We start from the raw sequence: 15388 nt of genomic DNA, 5'->3' as shown, positions 1-15388 counted from the left end.
ATCGAGTAGAAATCCGTTTAAGCTTTCACATATTTGTAGAGGACCCTCAAGGATCTCCCTCAACATTGCCACCGGTTACAAGACAATCTTGAAGAAGTGCTTAACAAGAGAGGAAACAGGGATCAACAGGGAAACTACGCCCCCTTTTGGCGCAATAAGGGGACCCACTCATTCGCACGTTGGGTTGGACAGAAAAAAAAAGCGTTTGGGACGTAGTTGGGTTTTTTGCAGTGATTTTTAATGTCAGAAAATCACAAGTTCATACACCTGCCATTTTCACTAGGCGTTAAATGCAAGGGCTGGTTTATTTCGTCTTTTTCTTCCCCCAGAACAGAACAGGCTTCAACGTCTGTTACATGTCAAAACAGCTTGAGAAAAAAAAAACATTGGTATTGTGTCAAATACATATATACTGTATCTATTTATATATTTATAAAAAGAAATCTCACCTTGTGACACTACTTTTAGACTACAGAGCAACAGTTCTGTATTACTGAGCCACCTGCATATAAAAAAAAAGAGAAAAAAAGTGGCTTGTCTTTTCTGACTTTAACTTAAGAAGGTATGAGTTACACTATTTGCCCCCTCTGGTGAACACAATGCTAACAGTGTGAGGCATCATTAAGCCCACTTAGGCTGCATTGAACATATTAGTAATTATGATAATGGTTCTTGTTGTAGATGCTCCGCACTGACTTTTTATTTTGAAATATAATGTGATTAAGTCCAATCCTGCTCCTGCAGACTTTATTGTATATGTGCAAGGTGAGCCTCTTGATTTTCTTTGTTACTGTTTTTTTTTTTGGACAGAATATTTCTAAATAAGGTTTTTAAGACACAGGTCAAAACAATCCATTATGACTAAGTGCTGTAGGTTTGTCCTTCTGGAGGTTGTGGAAGCTTCATATTTTCTTTGGACATCATTAGACGCCTTAACTCTTGAAGAACAATTTTTATGGTATAAGAATTCTGCCATTTTGCTAATACTGGTATGCTACGCGAGTCCACCTGTGAGACAAAAAGAACAACGCTTTAGTTGACAGGACAGACACTTTTTCAGGAAGCTTGATTCAAGATCTCCCATAGGTGAGTACACCCCTCACAATTGAGCACAATACTGTAGAGAGTCAACTTGGATATACTTTAGTGCGTGTACAAACGAAATATTTAAATGAGCAATGGAAAAATTGTTTTTGATTTTATTTTAGTTATTGTGTACTATTGAATTCGTTTTGCTCAAACAATAGTATCTAATACAAGAGAATAATGAACTGGTTAAAAAATTGTGCTGATATTGTTAAACAACAAATCGCACCCATCGTAAAAAAATTTAAAAATGGAAAGTTAATACATGTAACGGTAACGATATTAGTATCGGCCCGGCAAATCTCATTCATGGATGATTGGTATTGGAATCAGCAGCCTAAAACCCTGGTCGGAACATCCCTATATTGTACCGGAAAAAATTTACTTCAAAACTGCAAAAAAATACATTTGAATCTGAAAAAAGCAGAAGCTCAAATAAACAATATATGTAAGTGAAAAATGAAAATAATCTATTCAAACCAGTAATGTATTGTCACCAGGGTGAATCATTATAATATTCAACCAAACATTGTGTGCACAGGTATTTTTAAAAATTCAATATCCAGACTTGATATTCAGCTTCAAATTTTATTTTTTTAAGTACAAAAGCTTTAACCCTGCTGCTAAAGAAGCTGTCACAAAGCCAGCCGCAAAGAAAGCTTTTTCATTTCCTGAAAGCGTTTGAAATGTGCAAAAAGTTTGCCAGAGACGACCCGAGGACTAAAGCGATGTGTGATGTTATCATGGAAATGACGGCGTTGGAGAACCAGCCCTTTACCATCGTTGAAGATATCGGCCTTTGTCAGGACAAATCTACAGCTATACTTTGTCAAAGCCACCTTTTTTGGATTCTTTCTAACCTACAGGTAGTGCTGCACGATTAATCGAAATGGAATCGACATCTAGGTTTTAAATAGTGCTGCAAACAACCGCAAGAGGCTAAGGTTTTTTGTTTTTTTTTCCTGCGCCATCACCGGCATTTGATTGGCAGACGTGATCGCCAATCAGAACTGTTGAGACTCGCGTTTCTTCGTCTCTCGCTTCAAACAGGAAGAAAGGCGCCTTACCTTGTGCATCGTTCTTAGTACCTGACTGCGTTTATTTAACTTTTAAATTAACTGCACATAGTGACCCCTCTTTTCACTCATTCACAATCTTTGTCTCGGCAGAGAGGGGTGCCGCTGCCAACACACTCAGAGAGCCACGTGACCCGCCAGTGAGAAGTGTTGCAAAGTATCACAAATTAGGAGGAAAAAATAAGATATAAAGCCAAATGTCCCGTTGTGAGAATGTTTCAGCTTCAAATCGGATGGGCAATATGAGCCAGTAAGCACGGACGAACGAGCAAAAATGCTGCGATCACGTGATAGCAATAAAAGAAAGACAACTGGGAAAAAATGCACTTTAAGATGTTTAATATCTATTTAGGTAAAATGTATGCTTACAAAAAATGAGTCCCTTTAGTTAATTATCTTCCAATTACAGTACAATGGTAAGCAATTCTAGAGTAATGACAAAAGTTGATATCATTTTAAATGAATACTTATATAAATAATATATATTATGACTACATTACATTTTAAACACTATTTTTATCGATTATTTTTTCAGTTAAAGGGCAGGACTTAGACAAAAGCTCTAAGTCGTCTGTCTGCATAAAGCCCAATATTTTTTTAAGTAAATTATTGCATATTGTTTTAATGTGTGGCACCTTGAGATTATAATATGTTGAGTGACAATGTAAAAGTAACAGGTCTTCCTTCAATTGTTATTTTCGCAGTTTTATGTATGAAATATAAAAATCGCACATCAAATCACTTTTGCAATTTCAGAGAGAAAAATCACAATTATTTTTTTTAATCAAAATTGTGCAATCCTACCTCAAGGTGTGCACAGACTAGTTAATTGAACTTAAAATAATAATAGATATAAACTTATCGGCATCGGTCTTGAGGCAGGAAGTTATCCGTATCTGCTTAAAAAAGATATATTGTGTATCGCTAATAAAAATAGTTGCTGAAATGTGAGGGGTGTATTCACTTTTGTTAGATACTGTAACAATAAACCACATAGAAGTTACATTGCTTACCATCCCGTTGGAATTATTTATCCCGTTCATGCTAATTTTTGTTACAAATCTAACAGTCGGGGCTGTCTCTGGGTATTTGGGTCCACATTCCACTTTCAGGCTGTATATCCTGTTCTCATAAGTGGTCTAAATCATAAGAGAAAAAGAGAACTTGTAATAAAGTATGCTGGTAGTTAGGCTTAAGTGTGAGTGCTTACTCTGACGGGTCCGATGATCATGGCGGTCCACTGCGTGAGGTTCATGTCCTCGTCATTCTCCAGGCCCCAGCTCACTGTGCCATCGCCTTCGCCCTTCTGGCCGTCTTCCAGCTCTTCCAACAGGCGAAAATTGCGAGGAACTCTAACTCCTTCAACAACAAAATGGTTTTAAGTAAAATTACCAAAGTTTTATTGTCTGGTATAACAGTTTGTAACAGATTAGCTGAGCTGTACAGTGAAAGAACTTAAGCACTATACAAAATAAATCTAGTTCTTCCCCACCCCGCAAACTCAGTACATCAGACGACACGTCATTCTGAAATTACATAATTGACATCAGCGCCAGACGTATAAATACTTCTCGGACCGCAAAATTTTGCAGCAAGGCAAAATAAATGAGTCTCTGGTTTAAATCCTCACTATCATCCTGGGAATGCAGCATATCGGTGTTTGCCATACACAGGCAGTCACCACAAATACACTTGGACAACAACGTTTAGATTTTAAACTACGAGTAAACACCTTCGCTCTTACATACAGTATAGTGGGACAGTCTGTGAATACAGCATGTCGTTCCAATTCCATACAGTAGATTGAATCGTAACTCTGCTTCTTAACACATCTTATAAGCACTGACTTGGTCTGCCAGACAATAAGAAGACTAAGAAAGCAGAATCAGTCAGTACGTGTCCATGCACAAAATTAGTCCATCCATTTTCTACCGCTTGTCTATCTCGGGCTCGCGAAGGGTGCTCGAACCTATCCCAGCTGCATTCGGGCGGAAGGCGCGGTACACCCTGGACAAGTCTCCACATCATCGCAGGGCCAACACAGATAGACAACATTCACACTCACACACTAGGGCCAATTTAGTGTTGCCAATCTACCTATCCCCAGGTGCATGTCTTTGGGAGGTGGGAGGAAGCCGGAGTACCCGGAGGGAAGCCACGTAGTCACGGGGAGAACATGCAAACTCCACACAGGAAGACCCAGAGGCCGGAGATCGAACTCAGGACCTTCTTATTATTTCTCTTTACAACATGTCCAGAAAGGAGGCAAAGCCTATTTAATCCTACCACTTGTCCACTTGGTAGCAATTACTTTAAGTCTGAGCACGGCAGCATCTTAGCAGAAAGGAGCACTGGTTGTTATTACTAAGTTATCCTCTACCAATCAATCACTATTATTTTATTATACTAGTATCATATGTGTATATATTTATTGTATCTGCTGAAGTTTTTTTTCTGTTGTTGTTTTTTAAAAATAAATAAAATTGCCAATACTGATAAAAGAAGGCTGATATCGATATACATCAAAATGCCAAATATCGGCGCCAACAATTAATAGTCATTCCCTAACTGGTATATATCTGCGGTATATAGTCCGGTTCGGCTTATATATGTAAACATATTTACTTTTTCTCAAATTTGATGGATGCGCTTTATAGCTCGGAAAATACGGTACTTGGTATTGAATCAATACCCAATTTGTGGTTTTGTTCAAAACTAAAGTAAAGAATTTAAACAACAGAAGAATAAGTGCTTATTAAATTTTAACAGAAGTGTAGATAGAAATATCCTACAACAGAAACTAACCAGCTATTAACAGTAAACATTATAGTAGATTGATAATAGTTTTAAGAAAATCTGATAACAGGAAATGACCTAAATTGTTACCACATGCGTCAGCACGCAAATTAGGAGCCTTAGTAACCCATTTTAAAATGCCTCTGTCATCATTTATATACCAAATTATATGATATGTATTGTTATCACAGGAGGCTGCAATGTAGATCACGATATAGATTTTAAGTCATATGGCCCATCTCTAGTGCCCCGCTACTTGCCTAAAGTCAGCTAGGATAGGGTCCAGCTTACCCGTGGACCCTAATAAGGCCAAGCAGTAGAGAAAATTTATAAATGCCCAATAAAGGGCTTAAGAGGCTCCACAGCAGCACCTAATGGTACAAACATGAACTCAATAAATAGCATGTTGCCTCAAAGATGAAAACTTGTAAAAATGTGTCCACAAAGCACAATAATGTACGTTCACAACAAGCGTTTACCTGAAGACCTCTTACGCACATACACTTAATAAATCAGCCACATGAAATAAGCTACGACCAATGGAGCACAAAGCGCCCTTGCTGCTGATTTTTTTTTAACCAAATGATTTAGGCCAATGGTTTGTGTGCTCCTGCCTGAAGTGCTAAGAGCCACCAAGTTAATAACACTACAATCTAAAAAAAAATGTGGTCAATCAAAGTGTCAGAATAAGTGTTGCGCTTGAAGTCAATGTTCTCAGGAAGCATTGAACATGCAGTGTTGTAAAATGATGAAGCACACACACTTCAAATGGTGACGGAGAGCACTTTAAACAAGATCTATGTCCTTTCATAGCAAACATCTTCAAAGAAAGGGGAGGTGTACTATCCCACTGTTCTTATAAATATTCCGATGGGAAAAAAAACGATTAGTGGGCAGGGTAACGTGCATGCAAATTCCAGAGCTTGTGACTGAAACACAGTAAGAGTGAATGAATGGGAAAAAAAAGAGAAAGTCTACTAGAAGTTTGGGATCTCACCATTGCTGCTACTTCACTTTTCTTTACATTCAGGGTTTCCCCTTAATGCATTTGATTGTGGCGGCCCGCCATGGCAAAATCATAGCCCCTGCATCTTGAAAATAAGTGTTTTTACGCAAAAACAAATTTAATTAATATAATGTATTGTAGCCTCCAAAAGAAGTCACACACCATCCGATGCTGTATGTAACTTTTATTGCCAATCACAGGTTTTACCTCCTGTGCAAACACTTTTGTCTTTGTGCTTCCTTGGACACACAACAGTTCTTCATTCTCCGCCAATCCGCTTTCAGGCACAGACATTGTGTTTGCAAATATGGAAGAAATGAACATCAGATAAAAACGACACGGACATGAAACATTACCACCAGCAGGTCATTACAGTATGAATGGATATATATAACCTATTATTTGCGCACTATTGCCCAAATGAAGCTGGAATAGGCTCCAGCACCGTACGTGACCCAGAGGGGGACAGGTGGTAGAAAATGGATGGATGGATGACTGCTAAAATGCACCAAAATTCGGCCGCCGAAAAAAATACTTTGATCACCGAAAACAGCGCTGCCGAAACCTGATTATGTGTAGACTAGAGATGATGTTCGTTAAGAAATTATCAATGTCGAGGCCATTATCGAATCCTCTTCAGTGTTTCCCATAAACTGCCAAGATACCTGTGGTGGTGGGGGCGTGGCTATGGGCGTGGTCACCATGACATCATCGAGTAATTTGCATAATTTACTACAATGATATGATTTTCTCTAAAAAGGCTCAAAAAATGTATACTTACTAATTAATAATAACAGTTTTGTTTTAAACGTCCATCCATCCATCCATCCATCCATCCATTTTACAATATAATTACAACACTTTATGTACATATTTATATACAGATTTGAACAATAAGTTATTCACTGAAATATATTTATCAATTGTGGTTGTTACAAAAAATATATCTTATAAAATATAAAAGCTAAAATGTCTCTTAAAGCTCTGCCCCTTTAATTAGTGCATACTAAATAATTTAATTTTAGCCTACTACTACAACCATATTATTTACCAGCAACATAAAGTGAGACAGAGGCAGAGGTGTCCTGCCACAGTCAGTAACAAATAAACAGAAAACAGTAGTGGTCAAATACAAATAAGGCAACGAGAGAAGTATCCTACACTTCTCTTTTGTAAAGTAAATCTGAACAGCCTATATGGGCATCTACATCAACTATATGATTTGCCTGAGAAGCTGGACAGGACAAAAAAAAAAAGTTGTTTTTTTTGTTTGTGGCGGACGTAATTCTTTCGTAGCGGGCCGCCACAAATAAATGAATGTGTGGGAAACATTGCTCTTATCGAACCGATTCTTTATCGAATCTCTTATCGAATCCAGATAGGTTGTTGTGTGTGCACTTTGTGTGTGCACTGAGTTCCAAAAGCCGTAGATGTATTGTGACTTGGCCGGCACGCTGTGTATATGGAGGAAAAGCGGACCTACATTATGCACAAGAATAATGTACTTAAAATACTGATTGATAAATTTACAAAATGTTTATGCTTTGACTTAAACTTGACCCCCAACGTTGACCTCGGCACTCTGACCCCATATCTCAGCGACTGTGTCACAAACCTGGGGGTAAAGTTCGACTCAGATTTTAAATTCGAAAAAGAAATCAGCAGCGTTGTACAAAAAAGCTTTTATCAATTACGCCAAATAGCGAAAGTGATCAGGACATGATCTCGAGAAATTAATCCATGCCTTTATCTCGACTCGTTTAGACTACTGCAATGCCCTGTATGTAGGCATTAGCCTCCCCTAGCGCCTTGCATGGCAGCTCCCGCCATCAGTGTGTGAATGTGTGTGTGAATGGGTAAATGTGGAAATACTGTCAAAGCGCTTTGAGTACCTTGAAGGTAGAAAAGCGCTATACAAGTATAACCCATTTATCATTTATTTATTAACTACATACATTCAATTTCGAATAGAAACTTCAGATATTGACACAAGCTCTCACAGGAGTTTGGATTCTCCATTCACCCTTGACAGCCTGGTCACAGACAAAGATATGCCGAATGATGTACAAGAGCAGCAAGATTCCAATGGGAGCAATCCACAATCTTCTGTGGTGAAAGAGAGAAGAGCTCTACTTCAGGTATGTGGGCGCTAACTTCATTGCTAGGAAGTAATATTGTTAAAAGACAGATAAATGTTTTATATCTGGGGCATCAAAACATTTTTATATGAACTGCACTGCAATTACAAATGCTCTCAGATCACCACTTTAAACAATGTAGAATCTTATTTTGCCCATTAGTTTTAATATTATCATTGTTTGACAGCAGTGTAAAAAAAATACTTGCTTTGGAATCAGAAGTCAAGATGGCAAGCATATATTAAAGTTCAGCTGTTTTAGATGTATTTAAATAGGGTTGTATTAAAAATGTTTTGAGTAGTTTCTTGTAATAAATAATATTGAGTTAAGTAACACTGCAGTTGCATTAAATTTTTTTTTTTCTGTCAAAATTAAAATACCTTGAAGTGCTTTATTGACACACATTGCTTCCAGACGATGTTGAGGGCCATTTGACATGTTGTAAATAACATGTCACTATCTTACACATGTGCTAAAGTGGGTTTATCCATCCAAAATAATGTGTTCATGATTAGTGAATGTAATTTTGTAAAAATCCTTATAAAAATGATTTTTTTTTTCACTAAGCAAAACTCAACAGCCACAAGCACGACAAACTAAAACGAAAACTTCCAATCGAGACAAAGTTGCTGAATGCAGTAGAAGACGTCCAGATAAAGAAGAGACTTTTGGACATGATGGAGACATCAGAGAAGCAATCGTCTGACAATTTAGACAAACTAACCTCAAATTACTAAGTCAAAATATTGACTTACTAAGTCATAATAATGACATACTTAGTATCTCAGGTAACTAGGACTGTTTTGTGTTTTGTTTGTACTTTACGGAAAAAATATCGAGATATATATCGCCATTCTGCAAATGGAGCTGAAAACACAACCAAAAATTGTAGGCTTCTTTATTTCTCTAATATTTGTATTTATTATAAGATATTGTTATTTGGTTATTTTTTAATAAACAATGTGTCCAATGTAATCAGAGTCTGTAGTCTATTGCCTCCCCTGGCTGTGGTGGCAGTGATGAGGTGGAGACGTGATGGCGACAGGCCGAGTTACACTGTTACTAGCACCCACCCACCCCCTTCCCCGTCCGGCCGCCTATCCCGGGCGACGCCCCCCTCCCACCACCTTAACTAACAAATTTTCTGGGGGAAACACTGAAATATTTAAATAAATAAACAACATATTTTAGCGCTAATGTCACCAAAACGTGTTTATTGTGAAGTTCATCATGTAGACAAATTCAATTAATTAAACTCTAAAAATAGGAGATACGTACATTGGGGCTGGGCGATATATTGAGTTTGTAAGATATATTGATATATTTTTAAACAAAATATGAATTAAGAAAATATTGTAATATCGATATAATTTATTTCACGTTAAAATGACCAAACACCGCTTATTTGTTGTGTTTCTTGATTCTCCCCCACGCCTCACTCCCTCTCATGGCCTTACTAATTAGACCCCTCTTCTTTCTCCTTCCAAGACGTGCTTGCACGTATAAGAACATCCATGATTGGTTGGTTGTTTACTATGATGAGTCACGATTAGCTGAGATTAAGGCAAACATTAGAGACAGGCCAATCAGAGGCAAGATAGGGCGGGTCATCGAACCATGAAGGGAAATCACAACAGACATCCCAAATGACGACGAAAGAGCCGTAGAAGAAAAGAGGGAATATTCAAGCGGGCGATTTATATATTTAAAAAACTAGTGGAAGATGGCAGAAGGATTCTCTTCTTTAGAGTTTTCTTTTAGCGATGTAGACCACGTCCAGGAAACCCACAATGCGTCTACTTGGCCACATTTGGATATATATGCGTCTGGATAAAACATTCATTTGAGTTGTTTACCATGTAAGCCCAAATCAAAACTGCTCTCGAGTTGCCAAGCCGGGCGTCTTTCGCATGAGAAATGCTGCCAAAAATGTATGCTGAAGTGAGGAAGATCATAACCACACAATTAAGTCAAGTCACTTACTTGGCGCTGACCAGAACCGTACGTGTGTGAAGTGAAGTGAATTATATTTATATAGCGCTTTTCTCGAATGACTCAAAGCGCTTTACATTGTGAAACCCAATATCTAAGTTACATTTTTAAACCAGTGTGGGTGGCACTGGGAGCAGGTGGGTAAAGTGTCTTGCCCAAGGACACAGCGGCAGTGACTAGGATGGCAAAAGCAGGGATCGAACCTGGAACTCTCAAGTTGCTGGCACGGCCACTCTACCAACCGAGCTATACCGCTATACCGTGTGACAGTCCATTATATCGTCGACTGGGAATTAAAAAGTGCCTGCCTGCAAATGTATTTTTTATCTGAGTTTGATAAATGTTGTATTATTTGCACAGCTATGTTATTAATTTTTCGTAGAAAGAATATTTTTCCGTATTAATCATGTTATGTAATTCTATGCTACTTAAACACTTTATTTTCTGTGCTGTTAATACCCATCTTGACTAATTGGGTTAATAAAAGTGCCACTGACTGTTTACACTACAGTTGTCAATCACTTCAATTTCAGTGAATCTCACTCAAAAATGAATATCTTTATATGTATACTTTCACCGGAAAATATATCGAGATATATGTCGAATATTGAGTATAAGTAAACATATATCAAGATATACTTTCTCGTCCATATCGCCCAGCCCTACTGTACATACAATACATCTAATCTACCTTTCCAATGACAATCAAGCTCAGCTATGAGAGATATGAATTGAACAATAGGTTCATTGGCAGTGTTGGGACTAACGCGTTACTGTAACGCCGTTAGTTGCAGCGGTAACTAGTAATCTAACACATCATTTTTTATATTCAGTAACTCAGTTACCGTTACTACATGATGCGTTACTGCGTTATTTTACGTTATTTTTTATGTAGTATCGGCTACAAACAGAAGATCTGAGTGTGTTTTATTGGAGCGCTGCGGTGTCGTCCTTCTGATTCTTCTTGCGTCACAAGCCGGAGGCGCGCTCTGTGTGTGTGTGTGGGTGTGGGGGAGGGAAGGGGTGGGCGTGTCTGTGTTCTCCCAGACCGTAGTTGAGGGGCGCAAGGGAGACGTTCCTCCAGGGCCTATGTACTTCGGGGCTAACAACCTTCACTTTACCCGGAAGTGGGTCTTTACAGCTGAGGGTGAATGACGAGGCCGGCGGTTTGTTGCAACTTTGTGACTTTATTGGACGCAGCCATCCACCAAGCTAGAGCACCTGTCGCCGTTCCCTCACCTCTCTCGCCCACTCACTCACTCACTGACGTCACTCACCTCACATGCTGTCATGTCTTAAAGGGCCACACACACACACACACACACACACACGCTACTCTCATAACAACTAACAAGACATCATGGCGAAGCCAGAAGTCGAGTTTTTTTAACATGGAGACATTCTCAATACTTTTCTTTTGTCAAGCACAAAGAAAATACAATTTTAGTTAAATGTAAGTTGTGTCTTGGATCAAAAATCCTATCTACTTAAAGTTAAAGTGCCATTATGTTGCAGCTATTGAAAATAGTTTTGTCAATTTTTTCTGGCCTGAAATAAATTGGCCCTTTGAAACATGTCTTTGTGTGTTGTATGTAGACCACATTGCTTAGCAGAGTTCAGTGATGCAAATGCATGTCAAGTTGATCAACAGATTGTATTATTCTCCAGTGCAATAACAGTACTGAAATGAAGGCTAAAAGGGCATTAATGCGAGCCTTACAAAAAAAAAGAAGAAGAAAAAAGTAACTAAATAGTTACTTTTCACAGTAACGCATTACTTTTTGGTGTAAGTAACTGAGTTACTTTTGAAATAAAGTAACTAGTAACTGTAACTAGTTACTGGTTTTCAGTAACTACCCCAACACTGTTCATTGGTAAGGTTTGTGTTGTACCCCATAAGCAGGTGTACCTAATGTTATGACATGAGAAATGTTATGCTGTTAAAAATATATATATATATATTTGTGTCGCTAGTGTATACATTTTACAACACTTAATTACAGGTCAACATAGTTACACTATCCACACACAGACAGTTATATTTTGGGGCGTTGCTATATTTTCAGACCGCGTTAATTACGCAGCAAAAACGTAACACCTCGGAAGGCCATGGGCGAGGATACAACTTCAAACCATGGCACAAATATGAAGTAAGCCTTCTTTTGGTGCAACAATCAAATACAAGTGACCATAGATAGACCAGCTTTGATGGTGACATGCTTTTCGCGAAAAGGGGCTCTGACTAATCCCTGGAACAATAACGTGGCGACGATAACTTTGCAACTGTAACCGCTACTGTGATGTTTACTTAAGAGCTGGGTTTATAACGATACGACATTGTGCGAAAAACGGGACTAAATGTAAAAAGCCACGTTAAAAACACATAAACGACAGCTAGCGCAATGCTAATCAAGCTAGCAGCTAATGCTAACGTCACCAGACATTATTGGGAATGTTAGCGTGCCTGCTACAACCTGTCCACATTGCTATTATGTGTTTATACAATTGTAATTAAATAAGCATCATGACCAAATTGCCAATGTGCATTGCTTTTTTTATTTTAATTGTGGCTTTGCTACTCCGAGCTGACTGGGACTGTGCGGCTGTGCTGTGTCACAATGTTCTCGTCACCAGGTTAGCATCAAATAAAAACAATCCCCGCTGTCTCATTTCATGATATAAAACGTCATATATGATACTATATAAGCTCTTCATCGTTTCCTTGCTATTAAAAGTCACATTTATGACTCATGGGCGCACATAAACTAAACACAATGCTTCTGCTAGCTAAGCAAGCTGGCGACACAGTAGCCCCGCGCACTTGATGGCGTTTTTTTTAAACCAAAACGAGACTCTTTTTTGTCACATTTGAAATTATTCGACTGTCTATTACAGAACGCCACGAATCAAACCGGAATAAACGGGAGCGTATTGTCTATGAGGATACATGCTAGTTAGGAGGCTAACAGACCTGAGGAGGCCGCCATCTTCTTCAGCCTAGTCCAGAAGCACAGAGAAGAGTGACGTCACGGCGGAGGGCGACACTCCCTCCCGAGCAATGACGACATCACAACAGGTTCCGCTTCCAATAGAACCACAAACTTTTTTTTAAAACTGTACATATGTAGCGTCAGACGCCATTTTAGTACGTTTGAAAAAAAATATTTTTTTAACTTCCAACCTTTATTTGATACAACTGTGCGATGTTACCATCCATCCATCCATCTTCTTCCGCTTATCCGAGGTCGGGTCGCGGGGGCAGCAGCCTAAGCAGGGAAGCCCAGACTTCCCTCTCCCTAGCCACTTCGTCCAGCTCCTCCCGGCATACTTGCCAACCTTGAGACCTCCAAATTTGGGAGATGGGGGGGGGGCTTTGAGGAGCAGGCAGCATACCCTTTCCCCTTCGAGCTGTCCTGGATGAAATTAAATTCTTTTTTCCAATCATTTTGGAACTTGCAAGTGTATTTATTCTTCTTACTCGTCGTCGCCATGTCTCTTCTTCGTTCTTCTGCTTCGTCTCCTTCTTGTTGTGTGTGCAGTTGTGCAGTGAGCTCCAAAAGTCGTAGATGTTATTGTAGCGTCCCGGAAGAGTTAGTGCTGCAAGGGGTTCTGGGTATTTGTTCTGTTGTGTTTATATTGTGCTACGGTGCGGATGTTCTCCCGAAATGTGTTTGTCATTATTGTTTGGTGTGGGTTCACAGTGTGGCGCATATTAGTAACAGTGTTAAAGTTGTTTATACGGCCACCGTCAGTGTGACATGTATGGCTGTTGACCAAGTATGGATTGCATTCACTTCTGTGTGTGTGTGCGCGCGCATGTGCTTGAAATTAACGTTATCATTAGACCGTTAAAAGATCATAAAACGTGTCAGCAGTTCTTGACATCTTTGAGTAAAGACCATTGTTAAACCCCGTCCAACGTTACATTATTATGTGAGTGGGCCGGCACGCTGTTTATATGGAGGACAAGCGGACGCCTGGACAGCATGCGGCTGTGAAGGGGTGAAGGTTTCAGGTGAGAGAGGACGCTAAAGGAAGTGCCTTTTAAATTGAGAGCTTTGCCTTCCGGCTCAGCTCCTTCTTCACCACAACTGATCGATACAGCGTCCGCATTACTGAAGACGCCGCACCGATCCGCCTGTCGATCTCACGATCCACTCTTCCCTCACTCGTGAACAAGACTCTGAGGTACTTGAACTCCTCCACTTGGGGCAAGATCTCCTCCCCACTCCACCCTTTTCCGGGCGAGAACCATGGATTCGGACTTGGAGGTGCTGATTCTCATCCCAGTCGCTTCACACTCGGCTGCGAACCGATCCAGTGAGAGCTGAAGATCCTGGCCAGATGAAGCCATCAGGACCACATCATCTGCAAAAAGCAGAGACCTAATCATGCAGCCACCAAACCAGATACCCTCAACGCCCTGACTGCGCCTAGAAATTATGAACAGAATTGGTAACAAAGGGCAGCCTTGGCGGAGTCCAACCCTCACTGGAAACGGGTCCGACTTACTGCCAGCAATGCGGACCAAGCTCTGACACTGACCATACAGGGAGCGGACCGCCACAATCAGACAGTCCGATACCCCATACTCTCTGAGCACTCGCCACAGGACTTCCCGGGGTACACGGTCGAATGCCTTCTCCAAGTCCACAAAGCACATGTAGACTGGTTGGGCAAACTCCCATGCACCCTCAAGGACCCTGCCGAGAGTATAGAGCTGGTCCACAGTTCCACGACCAGGACGAAAACCACAATGTTCCTCCGGCCTAGCCTCCTCTCCAGTACACCTGAATAGACCTTACCGGGAAGGCTGAGGAGTGTGATCCCACGATAGTTGGAACACACCCTCCGGTTCCCGTTCTTAAAGAGAGGCACCACCACCCCGGTCTGCCAATCCAGAGGTACCGCCCTCGATGTCCATGCGATGTTGCAGAGTCTTGTCAACCAAGACAGCCCCACAGCATCCAGAGCCTTAAGGAACTCCGAGCGGATCTCATCCACCCCCGGGGCCTTGCCACCGAGGAGCTTTTTAACTACCTCAGCCCCAGAAATAGGCAAACCCACCACAGATAGCCCAGGCAATGCTTCCTCATAGGAAGACGTGTTGGTGGGATTGAGGAGGTCTTCGAAGTATTCCCTCCACTGATCCACAACACCTGCAGTCAGCAGAACACCATCCCCACCATACACGGTGTTGACATTGCACTGCTTCCCCTTCCTGAGGCGGCGGATGGTGGTCCAGAATCGCTTCGAAGCCGTCCGGAAGTCGTTTTCCATGGCTTCCCCGAACT

The 15388-nt window shown here is 40.3% G+C and overlaps 1 protein-coding gene across 1 annotated transcript; it reads right to left on the bottom strand.

Annotated features, from left to right (window-relative positions):
* Window positions 1–778: 778 nt before the first annotated feature.
* ube2v2 (ubiquitin-conjugating enzyme E2 variant 2) lies at window positions 779–13184 on the bottom strand. The gene is made up of 4 exons (XM_062022516.1): window positions 13066–13184; window positions 3373–3521; window positions 3176–3301; window positions 779–1008 (listed from the first exon to the last, which is right to left on the bottom strand). The coding sequence occupies exons 1-4, from the start codon at window positions 13079–13081 to the stop codon at window positions 862–864; spliced, it is 438 nt and encodes a 145-aa protein (XP_061878500.1). The 5' UTR covers window positions 13082–13184; the 3' UTR covers window positions 779–861.
* Between the last annotated feature and the right edge of the window lie 2204 nt (window positions 13185–15388).

This window comes from Entelurus aequoreus, linkage group LG16 (genome assembly GCF_033978785.1).
Source record: "Entelurus aequoreus isolate RoL-2023_Sb linkage group LG16, RoL_Eaeq_v1.1, whole genome shotgun sequence".
NCBI classification, from domain to species: Eukaryota; Metazoa; Chordata; class Actinopteri; order Syngnathiformes; family Syngnathidae; genus Entelurus; species Entelurus aequoreus.
This window is presented reverse-complemented; position numbering and strand designations above follow the sequence as displayed.